At 42.2% G+C, this 22,635-nt stretch overlaps 1 protein-coding gene across 1 annotated transcript in view; it reads right to left on the bottom strand.

The window, feature by feature from the left end:
* Nucleotides 1-7: 7 nt before the first annotated feature.
* The window catches only part of DLEC1 (DLEC1 cilia and flagella associated protein), a 41,396-nt gene continuing 18,768 nt past the window's right edge, over nt 8-22,635 (bottom strand). The window contains exons 20-38 of the mRNA XM_061474519.1: nt 21,285-21,424; nt 20,885-21,038; nt 19,161-19,271; nt 17,462-17,592; nt 16,253-16,438; nt 15,715-15,782; nt 14,333-14,484; nt 13,711-13,814; nt 12,720-12,790; nt 11,669-11,886; nt 10,533-10,667; nt 8,579-8,698; nt 7,318-7,412; nt 7,142-7,226; nt 6,409-6,609; nt 5,357-5,518; nt 4,184-4,337; nt 3,493-3,613; nt 8-947 (exon numbers count right to left, since the gene is read on the bottom strand). Coding sequence (XP_061330503.1) covers nt 830-947; nt 3,493-3,613; nt 4,184-4,337; nt 5,357-5,518; nt 6,409-6,609; nt 7,142-7,226; nt 7,318-7,412; nt 8,579-8,698; nt 10,533-10,667; nt 11,669-11,886; nt 12,720-12,790; nt 13,711-13,814; nt 14,333-14,484; nt 15,715-15,782; nt 16,253-16,438; nt 17,462-17,592; nt 19,161-19,271; nt 20,885-21,038; nt 21,285-21,424 — 2,526 coding nt within the window. The 3' untranslated portion in view covers nt 8-829. The remainder of the gene's footprint in view (nt 948-3,492; nt 3,614-4,183; nt 4,338-5,356; nt 5,519-6,408; nt 6,610-7,141; nt 7,227-7,317; nt 7,413-8,578; nt 8,699-10,532; nt 10,668-11,668; nt 11,887-12,719; nt 12,791-13,710; nt 13,815-14,332; nt 14,485-15,714; nt 15,783-16,252; nt 16,439-17,461; nt 17,593-19,160; nt 19,272-20,884; nt 21,039-21,284; nt 21,425-22,635) is intronic.

Here is a 22,635-nt window from a genome sequence, read left to right as displayed (position 1 = left end):
ACTCTGTATAGAATGAGTTCTTGCTAGTACAAATTTGGTTTAAACTGGGCAAAAGGCAACAATCATGCATCTTCTGTTCTCCTCAGGTGGGGAGGGCAGCCCCCTCTTCCCCGCACACACTGCTAGTAACAAAAACCTTTTATATGATGGGAGGGGAAAACTTAACAGGCTCAGAAGTGGGAATTTCAGTGACCTTTAGCTAAAGTAATACTAAAAACATTTAGAGAAGTGTGAGTAAATGGGAACCATGTCGGGGGAAGGCATTCAAGGGCAGAAGGGTTCCGCCCTCCGTAGCCGAAAGGGATGTTCTCAATGCCCAAGCATGATGAAACACACGGGTTGGTCATCTTCCAAGAAGTCCAGGGAAAGTTGTCTCTTCCCCTTTTCATGTAAGGGAAACAGCCTGGGGAATGCTGGCCTATTCACTTGTTCTTGCTTTTATGATGTGTCAATATCTTTTTAATGTCAAACAAATAACCAAGGCAAAACAAAAGCTACTTTATAAGGTACAAACAATCTTTAATTGTAATTGGAGACATACAGAGGGGTTTGGTCTAACTCTTACCATGGCCGCTTCTCTATTTCAAACCAATTACTTTGCAGAGCCTCAGGTAGTGCTTAAGCTTACCACAGTGGTAAAAGTAATAGAATGAGATTATGACTCTTCTATTTAAAGTACCATGACCTTCCTCCCACCTTCCCCCAACTTAAAATTCCATTCTGCTAAAATTCTAGTCCATAATAAAACAACTGACAATACAGGCTCAATGGATGGCACATCTGCATCCAGCCTGTTACCTTGACATTTGTCCCACGGTGTCTTGACTATTTAATACAGGTCTTCATACCTTCCATCGTAGGTTCCTTGCCCCTTGATCTGTAGCTTGCAGGGCTTCTCCCCCAGTATTCCAGTGACAGTCATGACTGCTTTGTATTGAATGTCGCTCCTGAAATGTAGTGCAAAAGGGACAGTTCAGTTACAGGAGGATGCAATTCTCTGTTTGAGATTAGTTACTCTGTGGAGGAAAAGGGGCAGAACGGTGCTCTAAGCACCGGTGATCACAAGCACCAATCTCTCATGCTGGTGTTGAGTCTGGGGGTAGTAGGACCACTTTAGAGTGTTATGGCCCATAGCTATATAGAGGACGTTTGAGAAGGATGATGCAGCCAGTACCTGAAGATGTTGAGTTATTCAAGTTTTTCTTTACAATATGAAGTTAATATCTTCCTACTGAAAAAATTCAATTTTAGTTAAACAAACTGAAGTTCTGCTGAGGGCTTCTGTTTGGCAACAAACCAACACCTGCACTGCCCTGATGTGAAAACTGAGCTTGTGACAGCATTTGAAACAAAAAAAGTTTTTGTCAACTTGCTTAAGACAACGGGCAGTCAGTGGAGTCCAGGTTGTAACTGAACATCAAGCAGCTTACAGCAACTGTAGTTTTGTGCCAGGTGGAAGTCTTACAGTGCAACTGGCCTAAGGCTAATGCTGTGCAGTGCTCCAGAGACTGCTCATCTGAAGGATTTCTCTGCATCCGAGAGGTGGCTCTTGTAACAGGCCTGAGGCAAGAGCCTGTGCTTGCCATACAACTTTTATTTTCTCCTCCTCACAAAAGATTCCCCTGCAGGAAGACCACTGATTTAGGGAGGCGAGTTATTAAAATTACCTCACACCTTGCATATAGTTATTTGCTAATGCCACACTGGTCCCAAGTGCTGGGGGATATGTAGTCTGGAGCTTAACAGACAAGCTGGCTGGTGTACAGCAGCAGCTTTGGTTCCAGACACGCTGATTGTCAGACAAAAAGAAGTGCTTCTGGCACATTTAGAAACACTACAGAAAAACTTTGGCAGTCAAAGCCTGGGGAGGTCTTTGATCTATGAAGCTGCAGAGCCAGGACAGCTTAGAGAAGCTGCTCAAGGCTTTGTCCCAGTGAGATTCCAGTAACTCCAGTGATGGAGATCTCACAGGGTATTCTAGGAAGATTGAAGTTACATCAGTAGCTCATGTCACCTTAAAATCACTGGGATAGACTTTGTCTTTCTTAAGGTTTATGTCAGCATGCTGTAACTTCCAAGAACATAAGCTGAATATTATACAGGAGTTGCATCTCTTTAATTAGAGCGAAGAGATTAAAGGCTTTGGGTCATCATGGAATCACAGAACGGTTTGGGTTGGAAGGGACTTTAAAGCTCATCTAGTTCCACCCCCTTGCCATAGGCAGGGACACCTTCCACTAGACCAGGTTGCTCAAAGCCACGTCTAGTCTGGCCTTGAACACTGCCAGGGATGGGACAGCCACAGCTTCTCTGGGCAACCTGTGCCAGGGCCTCACCACCCTCACAGGGAAGAATTTTTTTCCCATCAGGAAAAAAAATTCAGTTTCTCAACACTTGACACCCCTGAGTCCTCCTCAGGGCTGCTCTCAGTCCTGTCTCCCCCAGCCTGTATTTGTGTTTGGATTCCCCGGGCCCACATACAGGACCTTGCACTTGGCCCTCTTGAATTTCATGTGGTTCGCACTGTCCCACCTCTCCAGCCTGTCCAGGTCCCTCTGGATGGCGTCACTTCCCCTGGCGTGTCACCACACCACACCTCTCAGTGTTGCCTACCTCTGCCATGGCACATCTAGGTCCTAGCCTTGACAAAGGTCAAGATGTTTATAGGACAAAGTAATTTTCATCTGCTCGCTTCTGTTCTTTACTGTCATTTGCCTGCAGCTCACGTTATCTTTACTATGTGGAAAACCTTTGCACTAGACAGAAATACCTTGGTGCCTTTCTTAAACACCTTGACTGTAACACTAACCATTGCACCAGGCTATGCAAAACACATGGTATCACTGCATTAGAACAACATTTTGCTCTATTTGTTTCATCAGGAGCTACTCTTAATGCACGTAGGGAAGTACAGGAATTCAAATAATTTCTTTCAGAGAGGAGCCACATAAACTGCAGTGAAGGACCCCTGAGACTGACTGCAAAAGACACTCCACTTTCCTGCAGGATAAACAGATGCTCTAGTGGAATTCTGAACTACTCTGGATACATTTTGCCCTGTGTTCTAATTAATAAAGTGCTGGATGCATAAAGGACTCAGTTGTTGTATCAGCCTCTGCACTGACTTAGACAGCCTTGAGATCTACCTACTGCTGAAGATGTTCCCCTAAAGAAAGAGGTTTTATCCAGTGGTATGGAGTCATTGTGTCATGCCAACTGTTGGAATAGCAGGATTTCAAGTGGATTAATCCAAAGCTGAAATTCTGGGTGTCAAATACAAAAAAATCCCATATATAGGAGCAGCATAGAAAACATGGTTATGTGGAAAAAGCATCAGCTGGGAGCCCAGGATTGGGATGTGTTAGAAGCAAAATGAGCAGCCTGGTAACACAAGAAAAGAGCAGACTTGCTCTTTTCTTTCAGTGACCGCTCACACCATAAACTGGGGCTTGACAGGGAATAGCAGCAAGATCTCAGTCCTGTTAACTGTACCTTGCAGTAAAGCTGATCTGCAAAATTGCTTTGGTAGGTGGGTCCCCTTCACGTGCCTCCAAAATGCCATTAGTAGGGAAGACAGAAAACACCTTTGCGTTGTTATGCCTTTCCTGTTCATCTGCAATGAAAGGGGCAAATATCAAACAAAGCAATACAAGTCCCTTCATGTAAGCTTGTACAGCATATTGTGCTCAAACCAATGAGCCTCTGCACTAGCCAACTAATAAATCATGTCCTGCATGTGGCCATGTCTGTTTTAATCCCCTAATCAAGTGGCCTCCATGTCAAAATAATAAAGCCCTGATCCTCTTTCCTTCGAAGCCCATCTGTTTTTAACATCATTAGGCAGAAGCTCAAACCAAACTCATGAGGAGCTGCTGCTTCTTGTTGTCTCTTAGGATTGCATTATGAATGAGCAAAGCATGCCTATTATTTGTAGGGGTTGTGATCCAGTCTTTGGTTAAATCTGGAGTAACTGCTGAAACCAATAGAGATACACTGATGTTAAAAAAAGAAAAAGCCCTCGTAAGTGAGAACATGACAACAGAAGCAGACCTGATTGATACGTTTGCAGCCAACATCCTCATATATTGGCTATCTGTTGAGTGAATGCAGGCGCTCTTACTAAATAAAACCACTGAATAGTAAAACTATATAACAAGGAAATTCAATTGCAAATGCAGAATACCCAGCAAAGCAGTCCAGTAACTTCTACAGCCACTCCTGTTACACAGGAAGACATGTTCAATCTTGGTATGTCCAACAAAGCAGCTCTTGAAATGAACCGTGTGGCAGGAGAGCTTCAGAACTGGAACAGTGAGGTATGCAGTCAACGGGACCAGCTGCAAAAACAGAGGAAAGGGAGAGGAGGAAAAAAAAAACACCTGATTTTTGTAGAGCTTTAATAGAATCTGCTGCAAGTGGATCATTCTTAACCTCCAGCACTGAATCAAGAGTACTTGCTCTGTGTTCTTTCGTAATAGAGTTGATTCCCGATTCTACAGCTTTCAGTGAATTAAGTTGTTGCTTGTTTTACTTTTTGGGACAGGTTTTCAAACCAGACACTGTGATCTTAATGAAATAACATGGAATGAACATCCTCGCTTCTTATTTGGGTTTTCTGTAGAGATGCAGACATTACAGCATCCCAACGCCCCTTAGGACTGTACATGACCCACTGTGAATCATTCAATTTCTGCAGATTGCCCAAGATTACTCTTAAATTGACTGTATCTTAGGCATGGTGCTTGGACCTTACACAGATCACTCCTCAGAAATACCTGGTACGAAACAAAACCAAACCAAAAAAACCCACCAGTGCCTGCAGTGTACTGGAACTGCTGAACACTTTGGGGGGTTTATAGCTTTCCATGTGGAAGAGACTGGTCTTTAGATGTGTGTGGGCTGTGAACACACCACATGAGTTAAACAGACCCAGGAGACTTTCAAGAAGCACTCGGGTACTGCAGCAGGCAATGCTTGGTGACTCAGTCGCTGGCATGATCCCTGAGACAGTCCTGACCCCATGTCTCAGAAGGACATTGAGAGTCAGACTGTGACTGGGCATGCTGCCCTTGGATTGAGTTGGATCACCATCACTGTTATGCTGTGCAGAGCTGGGGCATCAGGGTTCAGACCCAAAACTGCTCTGTCCATATCAGCGTCACCTGCAGCTTCAATGGAGTCACCTGCAGCTTCAATGGAGAGCTATTTGCAAATCCCTGGCCATTCGCTTGAACTGGATGACACGATTTAGAGATGGCTGTATTTCAAAGCCGAGTAAACCCTAAGGCAATCCAAACAGAGATGCTGATAAAACACAGCCCCTTCTCAGGACCCAGAGATCTGGTTCTGATCTTACCTGGGTAGTGCAGTTACTATATTCAATGACCAGGTTTTGATTAAACTTCAGCTTTCTCTCTCCGTTCTCAAACTGGAGTACTTGGAATCCAGGAAGCAGCTGCGTATCTGGCAAATGTTGATACGTAAGCAACTCCAGAGTTGTGTGGAATGACACTTTCACCTGTGGGAAGAGGAATTCAGCTGACCATCGCATAAGAAGACACAATGTGCAGGAAATCCAAGGTAAACATTGCTCAAAGGCCCAGATGCACATTTTCCCACTGGAACCCAAAGGTGTCAATGCCAGCAACCAAATTCCCATTGGAACAAAGCATTATAATTCAAGAAAAACCACAGCTATTTCCTATGAATCCAGTACACAGAGATAGAGTGTAAAGGTGAACAGTTAATCTCTGAACCACGGTAGAGAAACAGTCTCTAGGAAGAAAAATTCCTGTTCTAAATTCCTGAGGTTACAGATACCATATTCCCAAAGCTGTCTTAAACATGCAAGTCGTCTTTCTTCCCACACGTGCAGAATTAAGATGGGCTTCCATGTCAAAATGAACACTAAAAAATGAGAAGCGCACTTCAAAAATACAACTGTTAGGGATTCTTTGCACCCCAGCTAATTCTTGTCTTTGGACTTTGTTTCTTTTAACGTCATTGTGTAGACCCCAAGCAAACCAATTTTCTTCTGTTTGCATTGCCTGTCTCTAATTTAAGGAAACAAGGGTCTGCAGCCTTTGGGAATCTTTTAATTTGGCCAGCATGTATATGGCTATTAATTTAGATGAGCTCCAAAAACTACAGGGTTTCCTGCAGGAGGTTGCAACAGGTCAGAGTTGATGAGAAAAGCTCATCAGGGCCACTGCAGGCCCTACATTTTGTACCCACAATATAGAGGTCAAACGTGCAGTAGTTGGCTCTTGTTGATATACCAACATTTCCCCTGAAACTGGGAGATTTCTAGACTGGTTGTGTTTTTCTTGCGGTTCATCTGGGCCGCACTAACACACCAGTTACACTCAACTATCTATTCTGGCGCAGCATTATTATTTTTGAGCCTACCAGCATGTTTTGCTGTGGATAAAGTACAAGTTGTGGTTGCTGTCCTTCTTCCTCCCTCTTGCTGTGGGATGTTTTGGTGCTCTTTTGGGGATCTGTGCTGGAGAGGCTAAAGGGCGTAGACAGAAGAAGCCTGAAGTACAGAGGAACCTTAGTGTAATTGATGAGTTTCAAACTTTGAGTCATCACCGAATTGGTCAAAACCTGGTGGAGAAATGATTCAAAACTGGTTAGTTTTAACTCCCTGGAGAGGGTTGTGCTGGTCTGTCTGCTCATTCAGCATCAGCAGGGATCTGAAGGGCTTTACCCCAGAGCAACCCAGTATTTTCTGCTCATGTTTTCCAAAATTTCTTGAGTAAAAACTCCAATATATAAATAATGTAACATGGTGAAAAAGCCTTTGAATGTCAAGAGAAACAGGAACTGACCAGGCTGCTCTGAGTGTCTTATTCTATCAGATCTTTTATCCTGAAATTAAATATTTTTCTACTTGCAAGCCCCTCTTCAAAGAAAAAGAAAGACATAAAATAGGCACTGCCTGAGCTCAGTTTTGCTTATTCCTGGCTAAAAAGTCCTTAAGGTCCTTTTGTTTTACTTATCTTCCTATGTGCAATATAGACAGTTGCAACATGAGGCTACTGGGACTAAAGATGCATTTTTAAAACCAGGTGCATGCAGCTCTGAATTCTCACAATAATACAAACCAGCCAAATACATCCATGCGTGAAATACTTACTCCTAATGTAGGATGATCTGGTAAGAGATCACTTGCTGTTGCATAAAACACCATTCCTCTGTCAAGATCCATGTCTACTTGCAGCCTGAGTATAAAGAATCAGAGCTGGTCAGTGCCCTTTCCTCCAGACTGATCTACTCTGTGGCTGTACCAGCCATGGGAGTGAGGGTACTTACAGAGCATGCCTTACAAAAGCTTGTAAGTCTACTCGTAGCTGTGGTACTTCATAGCGGTGCTTGCGATGTACTTTGTTAGGTACTGTCTTTCTATGCTGAAAACAGAAATGATGTGTAAACTGATAGCAATAAAACCCCAGACCTACTTCTAGCCCAAGAGGCTGTTAGACAAGGTAAGATTCTGCTTGTTTGTAAGGCACAATGGTGACATGCAAGGAAAGGCAAAAGCTAAGCAGTAGTTGAACTCTGAATTGTGGTTAATGCAGATACTCCTTCCTCCAGGAATAAAACCCATCAGGGATGTTTTTATTAAATATTCAGTTATCATTCATTCATTATACCTTGCACTTTTGCAATGATTCGTATCAAAGAATTGCAGAAAAATTCATATAACATTATTCAAACCTCACATTAGCCTTTGAGCTGGAGTTGTGGAAGAGGAAGTTTCCCAGAGGAGAAAGATGCTGTCTAAATTCACACAGGAAGGTGGATGCAGAGCCAGGAACAGAACTCAGCAGTCCTGAGTCTCAGTCCCATTGTTAACTACTGTTATCAATAAAACCTGATGTTGTGATAGTGTTTCAAATCCTGGGCTTTTGTCTGGGGTCTACTGCATCAGACAATGTAAGAAGATGGGGACATTCCTATCCCAGAATGCTTCGAAAGCAAATGTAACAAACGAACAACCCCAGTTAAGGAAGGATATAACAGGGTAGCAGGAACAGGACTGTTTATACAGACTGGCCAGGTACACAGCAGCCTGTACATAAATTACAGGAAGGGAAATAATTATTTTCTAGCCATCTTTTCTAGTACATCTGGACCTCTTGGATCAAGTCCAGAGGAGGCCACGAAGATGCTCTGAGGGCTGGAGCCCGCCTCCTATGGAGACAGGCTGAGAGAGCTGGACTTGTTCAGCTTGGAGAAGAGAAGGCTCCAGGGAGAAGAGCAGCTTCCAGTGCCTAAAGGGGGATGACAACAAAACTGGAGAAGGGCTTTTTACAAGTGCATGTAGTGATAAGACAAGGAGGAATGGCTTTAAACTGAACGAGGGTGTGAGGGTGGTGAGGCCCTGGCACAGGTTGCCCAGAGAAGCTGTGGCTGCCCCATCCCTGGCAGTGTTCAAGGCCAGGTTGGACAAGGCTTTGAGAAACCTGGTCTAGTGGAAGGTGGGTGGAACTGGATGAGCTTTAATGTCCCTTCCAAACCAAACCATTCTGTGATTCTGTGATCTTTAGCCTTGCCGTGATAGTGAGTTTACCTTGTCTAAGCTCATGAAACCCAGCACAAACCCTTCACACTGCACTTCAGTCGCAGTCTCTGGGAGTACGTGTGGGGTGAAGGAGATGCAAACGGAGATGCTGCCACCTCCTGGAACCACCTGCAGTCGAGAGACAACTGTTCAGTAGTGCAGGGAGACGCCTGGGATTGTGCAAGCATCCTTCTTAGCACTGAGCAGCTAAAACTGAGTTGTGCAAGCAGCAGGAACTCCTCTCAGGCTTGCAATAAAATGACAACATGTGACAACAAAACCGACAATTATTTCAGCTGCAAATATCAGTGCAGCCACTCTTTATCATCAACAGAGTTTAAGCATAGTCACAGACCAAATCTCTTAAGTACACAAACATATGTGTTTGTTTTTAAAAACACCCAGTTCTGCCCACTCTTACTCCATGGCTAACTCAGATGATTCTCCCACAACTGACAATGCTCACAGATAGAAGAAGCATCTTTTTTAAAGAGTTACAAGTGTGACTTCAGGGTATTTTACAGTTCAGTTTACTCTTTGCTAATTTTTTATTTTACATGAAAGCAGGGAATGTAATCAACTACACCAGTCAGCTACAGTGGATTTTCTGGGATTTATAGGTTCAATAGATCCTGCTTTCTTTAGGTGCATTATACACATTATGGTTAAATGCGGCTATTGCTGCAGAAAAACTTTTGCCATCTCCCTACAGAGCCAATTCACATCTAGCCAAGTTTGTAAGGTCAGGGTCCTCATGGTGTGTACTGCTTTCAGGATCCTGCTGTGCAGATGCAAACTCCTCCCTTTCATGTGACCACTGGGTGAGACGTTTGCTGTTGTTGGACCTACATTCAGTAGAAGCAAAACTAGCTCAGCTCTCCCTGCACAGTATTCCCCTCCTCAGAGTGTTGAGGAGTGTAAGAGAGCTCTGCCTAAAGTCTGTCAGGGCCAGAGCAGAGCTAGTGAGCTCTGTCATGTCATACAACACTGCAGGGTCTGTGCAGTGGTCAGAGAGAGCTTATCTGTTCAGACGTGGATATAAGCCAGGTCTGGCCAGCCGGGCTGCACACCACCTGAGCTAACAGACCTTCCTGGAGCAATAGTAGGAACACAGAGAATGTTTCTGCAGAGGACAACCTGAATGACTCTACAGGCATCAGCTCCATTCCACAGGGGTAAACCTGGCTGCTGGCCGCCCTGACAGTCTGCCTCCATAATGCAGCACTTGTTTATTGGAACTCTCTCAGACCAAATAACCCCTGAGCTGGCCATGGGCTTCATTTATTTGAGATGCCATCTCTGGAATTATTTCTTTTATGTAATCTTTAGCTCATTCTAACTTGTAACTGAAGCTCTTTGGCAAAAAGCTTGCTAATATTAGGAATTAAAATTGTCACGCTGATGTTTCGGGCAGCCCTGTCCTTCAGTGAGATCTTTCCAGTGCTGTCTTTGCTTTATCTTATTCCTAAGAAATTGTGACACTGTGGCCCCTATTTGCACAGTTACTTTTGAAGTACTTTGGGTTACAACAGTTTATCCAAAAGAGTTGTCTACAGAGCAGCAGCCTGCTTTCTAGCTCTGCCACATTTACTTAGCAGACCTACCCTGGTAAAATGACATCCTTCCAAAGCTTCAGGCTGGATGCCTCTCACCAAATGCCACACATTTCACCAAGGCAACCCAAGTAAGAGGACCAGAGATGCCAATCTAGAGCGCCTAGTACAACTGAACACTTAATTCCAGTCATCAGTTAACTGCTCAAATGTAGGTAGGACACTTTCTTTCCTCTGTTGACTTTGAAAACTCTTCTCGTGGTCATCTTCAAGATCCCGAAGCCTCCTAGCCTACTGTGTCACTGTCTAGCAGCCTCTACCTCAAACCAATGCTACCTCCTCCTCCTGTGTCTCTTCTGTCCTGCAGAAAATATGCTAAATCTAAGCACAAAGGAAGTGTAAAATCTTACTATCTGTCTTGGAGTAATGGAGTAGGGACTGTCTGCAGGAACCCCTTCATGAGGTCGTGCAAGTACAGAGACGAGTTTCTGCACTTTGGGTCCTTGGGTGATGATTTCCTTCTCTTTGCTGTCAGAGCCTGAAGGCTGCAGGGACACAAGGGTGGGGAATGGTTAAAACTGTTACGCTGCAAAATAGGAATGCGAGTCAAGTGAACATGGAACTGCTGCACTAGTCAGTAAGCATGGCCAGCTTCAGCTTTCTTCTTTCTGGCACAAAGGCTGGACATGTGGATGTGTCCTGTACATTAATTTTTTCATGCATAGGTTTGCTGTCTTGAAACAGCTCCTGAACAACTTGGAAAATGTGCATGCCTGGGTCCTGTTTTACCCAGAGAAGCACTCAGCTGTTTCATCTCTGGCCAGTTATACAAACCAGCACTCCAGAGCAATAATGTTCCCTTGTTTCACAAGAAAGGTTAGAGGTGTATTCAAAACAGCTACGCCTTCTGAGCTGAAGCAGAGAAAATGAGATTTTAGTATTTTTTTGTAAAGCTTTTTCCAGAGAAATATACATATCCTGCATATCTTCTTGTCATTCCCAGCCCTTCAAGAAGGTAATTTGCCATATTATAATCAAATTTCACATGTAATGTTCTCTTAGAGCATGGTAGCATCTAACAGAACTAATCTTTTAGCACTAGGATAAATACCTCCATATCATTACCTGCAATTTGAACTTTGCAGGTTAGATTCTGCTCCCTGACTACCACACACATGGACACCATAAAGTCCCCATAAGCATAGCAGACCCAAATTAAGGAGTTTTAGTCATCCTAACACTTTCATATAAAAGTGGCATTAGTTTTTCAAAGACAGTATTTTAAGAAGTATCTCAGCAACTTCTTTAGCAGTTCTAAGAGAAGCTGAAAAGCTATTTGCTTACAGCTCATTCTGTAAACTGATTGCTGATACCAATGGCCATCTGCTCATGTATTGGCTTTTTTGAGTGTGAGAGGAGCTGCCTTTCTTTTAACAATCCAGCTCTTAGTTACAAGTTATCTCTCATGTTATTGTTTTCAACCTTTCATGCCAAGAAACCCATCATGTATCTCAGCAGCAGGATGAAAAACAGACTAACAGCTGACCTCATCGGTGGTTTGCAAAACTGGATAAATGCTTCCGCAGGGAATGGCAGACTGATCCAACTTTAACATGATCTCTGACTCCAAGGTGCTACCAATTGATCCAGTCTCATTTTCATCTGTGTTCTTAAGAGGAAAAGGGTCTTCAAAGAGCATTAACAGGTCCACTAGTTTGTTATCATCTTGTTCTTGGTTATAAACTTCCCAGTCCAGGCGGATGTCTGAATTGAAGAGAAGAAAGGACAATTACTGGTCACTGAGAAGACTCATATCTTAACTGGTACTGGAGAACCAGAACGTCAAGGAATGAATTTATGTCTAGCAACCAGATTTGAAGCATATCTTAAGCTTTCCATTTTTGCTGTAAACTGAAAGGATTTAAGATCGTGCATACTGTGCTCTTATTATGGCTTGGCCACTTAGGTCCTAACCTATACTGTAAATAACATTAAATAAATAATGAGCATTTTGTTTGTTAAGCAGATGTGTTTGGTGGCATTCAGGAAAAAAAAAAAGTGATTGACCTTTGCTCTGAAGAGTTTAATATCTCACTCAAGAGGTGAAGACTAAACATGGAAGAGCCAGATGATGCCACTAAGAAGCAGCTAGCACATCTGATTAACCAGGGTTAGTGCTGCGAGAGATTCACAAAACCAGGGTGGAAAATCCTGAATTCCCATTATTTCAAGGAGTGAAATCCCAGGCACATCATGAGTGGATGTGCCGTTCCATAGTAACAACACATTGAGTCCACTACGTATATTCTACTACACTCTGGCTGGAGCTTACCTGCTTTACGGTTACAGAACAAACTAATATTCTTGGCAGTAATGCCATAACGATAAATACTACTATGGACATAAAGACCTGACAACATGCATTACTGTTCTGTACTAAGTTAGAAAACAGCTTAGACACTCTTTTATATACTAATATTATTTTTACAAACCCCATCTTGATTAGGAAACAAGTAGGGCTGTTAATTAACATGTTAATGGGTCCTTCGATGACACCCTCTGGGCGTCAATGGTTGCTGTACAAAAGTCATTCTTACCAAAGGGAGTGGGATTGTTGAGCTGGACCCTCCGAAAGACAGGAGACCCTCCAGAGACATGAGTGCCAAACCTGAGGGGGGAAACCTTGCTGTCAGTACATGCAGAAAATAAGAGTGGATGGCTGAAATCATTAAAGATTTGTTTAACAGGGGAAACATCTGGCTGTATTGGCAGCCTGTTAAGAGTGGCTATCAGGTAAAGCATGGCATATACTGTGAAGTAGAATATTATTTTATTTAATGTCCCTTTTTTTCCGGTTTCTTACTTGCCTCAGATGCTTCAAGGTAAACACATGAAATCAGGCATATGAAACACCCTTGCAGCGGCAACAAATGGCTACATGACACTTACCCATGTCAGACATTTCCAGGTGCATAAAGGCATTGTTTTTTGGTTGGGTTTTTTTTTCTTTACGTTGAATATAGCTAAATCCATTTTCTATACCCCAATACAGAGCTGACATTGCAGATGCTCTAGGCTGCAATATGATACCCAATGTTAATTCCTCTGAAGTCAGCAAGAAGCAGCCATACTGCATGGCAGCTGGCTGAGTGTGAAGTGCCATGGTCCCCATTAACCAAAACTTACCCCTTAGCCAGATATGCAGGTGCAATTTACTATACAAGAGGGCTTAAACCTACCTCTGCCCCTATTTACCTTTGGGGTTACATTTCTCCTGATCTATATAAAGGGTCAGGGAGAAATGAACTGTGGATGATGATGATAACTGCCACCATGTACCAGTTTCTGTCTCCACAGAATCAAACGAGGCTGGACTGGGTGAACTTCTGGATGAACCTAAGAAGACTTGCATGCAGATTCTTTTCTAATTGTGCTGGCAGAGCCAAGTGTATTTGTGTTATAGAAGCAGAAACTGTACTTTGACAGTGACTTTGCTAACCTCATTAGATAACAAAAAGATGGGAACAGGTGTGTGTGGGGGCTATAGTCCAACTGTATTTAATTCTTAGACAGTAAATTGCACTATACCTGATTGTGGGTGACTTTATTTGTGGTCCTGTCAGCTGCAGGAAGATTGGACAGCCTTTCACAGTAATTTGCATAGGAATTAATTTAGGTTGTAAGTCTCCCACCTATTAAAAAAAGAATTGTTGCTATTAGAATCAAGATAAAACTTTAGTTCTCAGGTTAAAAATACATTTTGAAAAATTATTAGATTTTCAAATATTTTTTTATTTGTTCTTTTGACAGTATCTAATTCATACACTAATGAAAGCTCTTCTCAGCAGGAGACTGCATTTGTCAGCTTTCCTGTGGCTTCTCCATGCAACACAATATATTACATTGGTAGAGCAGAGTAGTGCACTGGCCAGCTACCAAACAGATTTTATAAATCAAAACTGCTCCAATCATTTTAAAGGCCCATGAAAACCTCTCAAGAGATCAACATGTTACCCCAGAACTAAACCACGCTCTGTAAGAGAAAACACTTGTCCCTTATTGGAGGTAGTGGTATAGAAATATATACCTTAATTTCTATACAAGTCCCAACCAGCTGAAAGAGTATTTTTAACAGAAAGGAATCTGGAAAATATAATTGGTGTAAAATATGCCATAGCAATTCTTCACTTAAAACTGAAGCCCCACCTACCTTACAGACAAGATCATCCTGGTACTCTCCCCACATATTATTGTAAGCTGTTATTTCTATGATTAGCTGCTGGAAGGCTTTCAGAGTTCCTGTGGACGGTTGTATATGGAAAGCTACTCCCTTCCCATGAGACAGCAGCGCTGCAGCAAACTCTGAAGGAGCATAGCAAAGAAGCATTTGATGACATCTGAGGAAATGGAACAAAGTCTTTCAAAGAATATTATATATTCTAGCTGGACCATATTTCTAGCTGGTATTAATCAGCCTAACCTCACTAGCTTCAAAAAAACCCACCTGGGATCGACACAACCCGCATTCATACCACTTTACCCAAGCTCTCTTCTGCAGTGGGTCATAATCAGATTTTGAGACTTAGTTCTCACCCAGATTATTTTATAGAAGGACTCCCTTTCAGCAGCCTGATCCAGGACTATTTGGGATATGCAAGGGACTAAATGGTTACATGAAAACATCCTCAATTCGAGAAAAATAAGCTAAAGTTTGTGCTAACTGGTTGTTGTTCTGTTAACAGCTGCCTGATTACCTCTGTGTGCTCTGCAACACAAAGAATGAATTACAAAGAGCAAAGCCTTTCCACATTCTGAGTCACCTAGCCTTATAAATCAATAAGCTTGCACGGAATCTGTCAGAACAGCATTCTTCCAATATTAAGTACTAATTCAACAGCTGAAAAGCTCTGTCTTTGTAACAGATATCAAACACTATGGCAAGGTACCAATATGTCCAAGTTTTATTTTGGATACAGAAGACACAACCACACATTATAGCATTTTTCTCCCGTTTCCCCCATCCCTGGATCTCATGTGGCTCCAAATATTACTATTTTTCAGTACAATGCATCAGAAATGATAGATGGGTTCTGCTGTACAGAACTGTTCTGTTCTTCCCCACAGCAAGGGAAGGTATATGAAAGGGTTTGAGAGAGAAGAGTCTGCTGTGGTGGCACTGGAAGACTGTGTAGGAGAGAAGTAGCCAAATGTTATGCATGTCATCCATATTGTGTGCTGGGAGCGATCCTGGGAGTGAACTATCACCAGAGTCACTCGTCTTTGTTCCAGTCTGCTGTTTTCAAGAAAAAGAAGAAAGAGAAGGAGAAAGAAAGAGAGTGGGAGAGAGAAAGTAGCAGTTTGGGGGGTGGAGAGAGAAAAAAGCAGCAGGGGGAAGAGAGAAGTTGACCTAATGCTTGTGCAATGTGTGCTTTCAAACTCAAGAATGCACTGAGGAACTAAGTCATTTAACAGTGCAGACTTAGCCAGATACTTCCAGAATCAAATAACCTGACTGGCACATTTAATGCTGAATATGTTAGTCAGTTGGCTCGTGCCTTCTGTCCACCAAGGGATTAACAGCTATTACCCTACCTGACCGTGCTCTTCTGGCTGCATGTACTGAGATGGGTCCTCTTCTTTTCATCAAATAGCTTGAGGAGCTTAAAAAAATTAAAAAGCCACTGCTGTGAAATGAGAAGGACTCTGCTAAAGTAACAGCTCTACTTGACTCAAATTAGTGGCCATTATAACCTGAAGGATTGCCTGCAAGGCATTTTTTTGACAATAGCATCCTTAAGAGTGAATCAACTTGAGAGTTGTAAGACTCTGCTTACAATCTAACACAACAGAGTCTTGGCCAGTGTAAACCATTTTATGTCTCTTGGCAATAAGAGTGTTCACCATTTGCATCAGCTAAATCTTCTGTCCTTGCACTGCAAGCTGTCTGTTTCTGCAAGAAATCTCACCAGCAGGTTTCATTACCCCAGTCAGGGTAAGAGCTTAAAAAAACCCACCAGAATACTGCAGGAAGTGTTTCTCATGACAGAGGCAATAGCACTCTATCCCAATTTCAGATTCAATCCAGACCTAAACTAGTACTGGAGTCATTATGCAGAAAAGCAAGACTTACGGGCAGATTCCTTGTTCTGGAGTAAGCGAGTAGCCAGTGAAATACTCAGCTTCTAGTTTGAATGGAGCACTGATTCCAGTGTGATTGGTAAGAATTAGCTGACGCTTTACTATGGCTTTGAATGCAACTTCAGATCCAAAGTCCAAAAGAAGATCACACGGACTTTGTGGCATTTGTCTTTCATCACTGTCAGACAAAATTACATTCATATTAAAGCATAAGTCTTATTTTCTTATGCCACAGGTAATTTTGGTAGTTTGAAAATGTGCGATATGCAACGTGGTTGTGATGAAGTGTGTCTAAGGACCATGCAGCCTATGATTTTTGTCATCAGCATTTACTGCTTTTCATTTTTTCACTTCTATTCATGTGAAGATTTATTTTGGGTAAGATTTTTATCATATGTATAACATATGCCAACCTACCAAATGAAAGCCATTTTTGCTTATTTAACAATATATAAAGATAAGCATAATCCAAAAGACAGGAATGATGCTGCGTATCAGAAAAATAAAATAAAAATCAGTCACATATACCAAGGTAGACTGAAGTATATTCATCTTTCTTTAACATCATGTCTCACAGTGAAACAACAAAACTTAATGGTACAAAATACAGGGTCTTGGGTATAATTCTGTAATTCTAAATTCACATCTAAGAGCTGAATTCTCAAACTTTTGGCATTACAGAAAATAGCTGTTACTCACAAACACGTGAGAGACTTCAGAGTCCCCACTCTTAAGTTACCAGGGAGAAACGTAATTTTTCCTGCTCTTTATACACAAAAGCGTAACTTGCCAGTTGCCGTGACAAGTGCCAGGAGCACAAGGGAGAACAGGCACAAAACATGAACATGAGTTCCCCTAATGTGCAGTTGTGCAGTTGACTTCACACTGATCTATGATTCATGATTTAATGAATTCACAGTTGCTAACTGAATTTGTTTCAGTTAAACAGTGAGGAGCAGTGCTCTTCTCCAGTGTCCTCTTGGGCTTATGAAGATGATAAATCTGGCTAGGGTGTAAACCTAGTACCTTTTCTTCACATAGTCACCTTCAGTGAATTTTCCCAGCACATTTTACTATCCTTTCTGCCTATAGCAGGAGGAGGAATGATGTTTATATAGATAAGTGTTTCCCCTCTCGCCATTGTGTTTTTGTTTTAGGAAGAAGTAATTTTTGTTCAGTTTAGGGCAAACCCTTGATTTACCTGGCAACTCCGCTGTCAGAAGGTACTGCGTAGGTGACATGCAGTCCTTTTACTTCACCAGAAATGCTCAGAAAGAGGGGTTCAATCATATCTTCTATGCTACAGGAAAGGGCAAGGTCTTTCAGCTCACCCTGAAAGGCAAAGAGTCAAGTTTCCTTGCAAATGAAGCAAATGCCACAGAGGAAAGGCAGCTTTAAGAAACTTATTTAGAAAATGTGTATAAACTTCATTGGATTGAAACCAGAACTATAATAGAATTGGGAAAAGTTTTACTGAATTGTTTTAAGTGCATTTTTCTTCCAGCATCAGAGTTGCTTAGAAAGCAGTAACAAGGTAAGAAAATTTGTGGCTGTTTCTTGGCTTTGCACCCACATCAGTCTATAAGCCTAAAAGTGCTCCATTAGTGATTTTTGACACAATTCCAATATTGCAAGTGTTGAAGATCTAAGCATTAATTGCTTCTGGTTATGCTTAAATAATCTTCCAAACCCAAGGTTTTATTTCTACCTGGGTTTAAAGCAAGACTTGCAGAATGAGTTATGTGACCCAGTCTCTGGCTAGTTCAACATTACTATTTTCTTTTGCCTTACCAATATATGAATCAGTGCATCCTGCATAAAATTACAGACTGGGATTTAGCTCCACATTCAGATGTCTAAATGCTAACTCCCTAAATGTGAGCCCTTGAGTTCATCTATAAAGATGAACTCCAAACACGAGTTCTAAATCACCACTGATTTATTAATGGTACTTAGGCATCTAGCTCAGCTTTCTCATAGGTGCCTTGGATGGCATTCAGTTCTCCAACCACATGGCAGAAATGCCCTTTCAGATGTCCAGTGTGTCCTGTTGAGCTTCCAGCTTTCTATGAAGAAGGCTTACATTTACTGGGATTCTGTGCCACATGCGCAAGGCATGGATATCTGGGACCTACTAGGGCATCTCTGATAGCACTGAACACCTACTTCTAAGCTAATAAATGAAACTTACATCTCCAGTAACTGTAATGGGAACTAATACACCATACCTTTAGGAAGCTCCTTTATTTAGTTGCTTTAATTCAGGCCTATGGCTGAAGTCCTGAAGTTTGTAACTCTGCAGTCTATGCCCTATTTTGCAGACTCCTAGTCCCATCAGCCCCTTTTAAATTTTCAAATGTTGACATGTCATAAGCCCAGCTGCATTCAGAAAACCAAATGCATTACAGATAAGAGTACACATCTCAAAAGACAAACAAACCCAAACAGGTTGGATGGAGCTTTGAGCAACCTGGTCTAGTAGAAAGTGTCCTTGCTCAAGGCACATGGCTTGGAACTAGATGGCCTTTAAGGTCCCTTCCAACCCAAATCATTCAATGATAATATCTATGCCAGTCTTCTCCATTTCATTTGGAATAATCCAAAGTGAGGATCTGTATGCTCCAAGAAAAAAGATAAGCATTAGGAGTAACTGAATAGGCATTCAAGAAAGCAAGAAAACCAGAACAGTTGAGAAAGAGGCAAGGTAGAAGAATGCATACCATGTGGACTGCTTCAATTTTTCAACCATGGTACCTCTAAGCAAAGCAATTTCAGAGATATTGTACAGAAGAATTACCATTATGTTTTGTATATAGAAATCCTTCCTTTTGCCAGATGGAGCCAAGATGAGAATTCTATTATTGCTGTTTCGATAAAATAGCATCAGTTTTTAAACCTACCAGGATGTTAGCTGATAGCTCTATGCAGAATTCTTTTTCTTCATTTGGGCCTAAGGTGCCACTGGCTGGGGAGACAGTGACAGAGCAGAAAGCTGCCTGACTTCCAATGAGCTGCCAAACAGAAAGGATAGAAATTCAGCTGACTGATTTCATCTTCATATCAAAGAGGACTATAAGACAGATATTTTCAGGTTTAGAACACTTTCAGGTAGCAACATAAGTAGTTTACTGAGGCTTGCTTTACAATTCCCCTATGGTTAATAAAATCCTTATGTCGACATTCATTCCAAATGACTTCAGCTGCCCAAATGAGGCATCTGGGCTGCAAGCAGAGTCACTGCTCTTCCTCTCAGTCACAAGCCTTTCCAGGGTGAAGTCAACATGTCTGGTATTGGAGTAGGATCCCAGAGGTGCCCCATCTCTCTCAAATGACTGAAGAGGTGACCTACAAAGACAGTTCTGGTGACTAAGTGGCTTAACTGCACATGGCATAAAGCCAGGAGTTACTCGATTGCTCACACATCAAACACCATGTAAAATGCTGTGGATATTCCTCCTAGGCTCCATCTGTTCCAAAGGTTTTCCTATAGGTCGTATATCATCCACATGCTCTGTTAGGACCCCTTGGGCACCTGAGGACATCCTGGATGGTGCTGAATGCTTTTATGCAGGCAACTGAGCTGAACCTTGGATGTCAGAGTAGATCTGAATGACCAAGGCACTGAAAGTAAGCTTCAGCTTACAATGTCAACTAACTATATGCGTAGTGGGTGTCAAGGCTACCATTGTAGCCAACACACACCCCATTAGTATGTGCTAGAGAGCATTCTGCAGACCAAAGTAGGTGTCCATTTTACCAAATACTTCTCTGAACTCTGTTGGCTGTATAGATGAGATAGGATTCAGTTGCCTAAACACAGGCACAGAGGGTAGCCAAGCAATACATGCACGGCTGGCTGATGTGACAGGAGTCACAAGAGAACACATTTCTTGAGTGAGACCTGGCTGTCAGGCATAACACTCTGCAGCACTCAAAATGGCACTAGACGTACTTGTTCTGGTGACCAACTTCCTGCTGAGATTTCCATTGACTAAGAACAGAGTTCAGATCACACCTTACATAGAATCATAGAATAGTTAGGGTTGCAAAGGACCTTAAGATCATCTAGTTCCAACTCCCCTGCCATGGACAGGGACACCTCAACTAAACCATGCCAGGGGGGTTGGAACTAGATGATTAAGGTCCTTTCCAACCCTAACTATTCTATGATTCTACGTCAACCAAGGCTCTGTTCAACCTGGCATACTGATATTAAATTTTGGGGTCCTAATCTGAAAGCCGAATCCCACCCAGAATGTGAAACTTAAGCAAAACTTAGATACCGTTTAAAAGCACCATTGTTTCTTTGCTCTACTAAATTAAATGCAAACCCTAAACTGCCGTAGTACTTCATTTAATACTCTGGAAGGTTACATCCTATTTCCCCTCACATTTCTCCCCACCCATTCTCCCAGGGATAATCCCCAAACAGTAAGAGAATATTGACATCAATCTTTCATCAAGGCTGATCTCAAACTGAAGTTTTGCTCATAAGCAAGTAAGCAGCAATCACTATTCAAAAGATAGATCAGAAAAGTTTTTAAGAGTCGTCATTATTTGTATTTTGATAGAAATTGCAATTTCCATCCCTGCTGTATGCTTCATCCATTAAAAGAGCATTTACCTTTCCCCATAAGTATTTTGCTGGCAGCAGCCTCTGGTTAAAAAGTTTGCTGGTTGCTTTGGCAGGAACTCCAGTATAAATTTCGGTGAATATTAGATGACTAGATATCAAGCATGCTTGGGGGGCCTGAACTTCAACAAAAACAGGAAGGTGACTGGAAATAAACACACAGATGGTCTATTGTTATTACTAATGAGATGTGCTAGACATGCAACAGCATGCTGGAAAGAACGATGATTACATTTATTTAGCAATATTAGTGATCGGATCGTTCATTGATAAACAACCCCGCTCTGAGTTTCTGCTACGTATTTTTGTTTTAAGAGATAAAACTACCTAAAGTAAAACACATGTGAATCTCAAAAAGAAAACAAAGCAGAGCAACACTTTTCCCCCTTACCTTCCTTCTCCATTTTCTACCTCTAGCTCTAGTACGGTGTGGAGACGCTGGCACCGCAATGATGTGAACTGGACTGACACAGTGCATATACCCAAAGGAGGTATTTCTCCAGCAGATGGTTGAATGGTAAAGGGAGATACCTAGGAGAGGAGAGAGGAAACAGAAATGTCTTTGAAGTCTGTATAGCAAGCCACACAATCTGATTAGGATTTGCATGTGTTTAGCTCTTCCTCAGACATGTCCTTTCTCTCTGCCCCTGGAGTCCCATCTGGGTTGATTTCAGCAAGCACAGTGCCAACTTTGTGAAAACCTGTCTAGACAGGGAGGCAAGACTTTGCTTCTATGGGGACAGATAATAAAAAAGCAATGACCTAAGAGAAGGGTAGTCAGAGCTAAGGGCATAACAGTGATGCCTGTGCATGGTGTGAGGGGGAATGTGAAAGAGAAGCAGTCAGCAGCAGTCTCCTCTCAAGCGGAGGGGCTGAGAAGCAGTTATGCAAGGTGCCACAGGATGGGAAGATTCTTGGACAGAAGGTCAAGGAAAGAAGGCTGTAGGAGCGGAAACAGAAGGAGCACCAGTGTGGGGTGAAGGCTAAAGAGGTTCAGGAAAGCAAAGAGGCAGCTCTTATGCAGGAGGAATGGAGCACTTGATCTATGAGCTCCACTGGGACACTGATGGGCTTTGGGATGACAAATTCAAGAGGTAAAAGTCTAAAACCCCTCTGGGGTTCAGGAAATTGTTTGGAATGACAGGGACAAAAGGAGTAACAGTGAGAAGTAAGGGCTTGAGGACAGCGGGGACAGGGTCTCCTCCAGAACACACCTATACCTAATCAAGCAGTTCTGATTTTAATTGTTCTGGGGAAAAAGGGATAGACATACACACATACACACATTTTGCAAGGCTGCCACAACCACCATTCATAAATCTTTAAATTTCATCATCAGCTTTCACCCAAAGTTGGAGAGATATCTACATGATATGTAGAAAATCAAACAAAGATTAAGAAGTCAACTTCTTGCAGGTTTCCAGCTCCTGATGGCTGATAGAAGTTCCTGCTTGACAAGCTCCTCTCTCCATTGCAAAACGAACCAAAAAACCAGAACATCTGAACAGGATCTAGACCAATTTTGCCATGAAACAAGTTAATTAATTTCCTTTCATGGGCCTGTCCACAGGCAGAATTTTGCCTTTCATTATAACAAAAAGCACTTACCTAGAGTCTGAATTTCCCCATGCCCCTTTAATGCATAACATCAAGGAGAATCCCAGCTACAGAGCTCACTTTTTCGTGTGCACCACAAATTATCAAAAATACCCTCACTCAATACTTTGCCATAAGTATTACCT

Source organism: Pezoporus flaviventris, unplaced genomic scaffold, assembly GCF_033815535.1.
Source record: "Pezoporus flaviventris isolate CSIRO_AGI_PZ_B2104156 unplaced genomic scaffold, CSIRO_AGI_Pfla_v1 ptg000079l, whole genome shotgun sequence".
Classification (NCBI taxonomy): domain Eukaryota; kingdom Metazoa; phylum Chordata; class Aves; order Psittaciformes; family Psittacidae; genus Pezoporus; species Pezoporus flaviventris.
The sequence above is the reverse complement of the archived record's forward strand: the minus strand, read 5'-3'. Positions and strand labels throughout refer to the sequence as shown.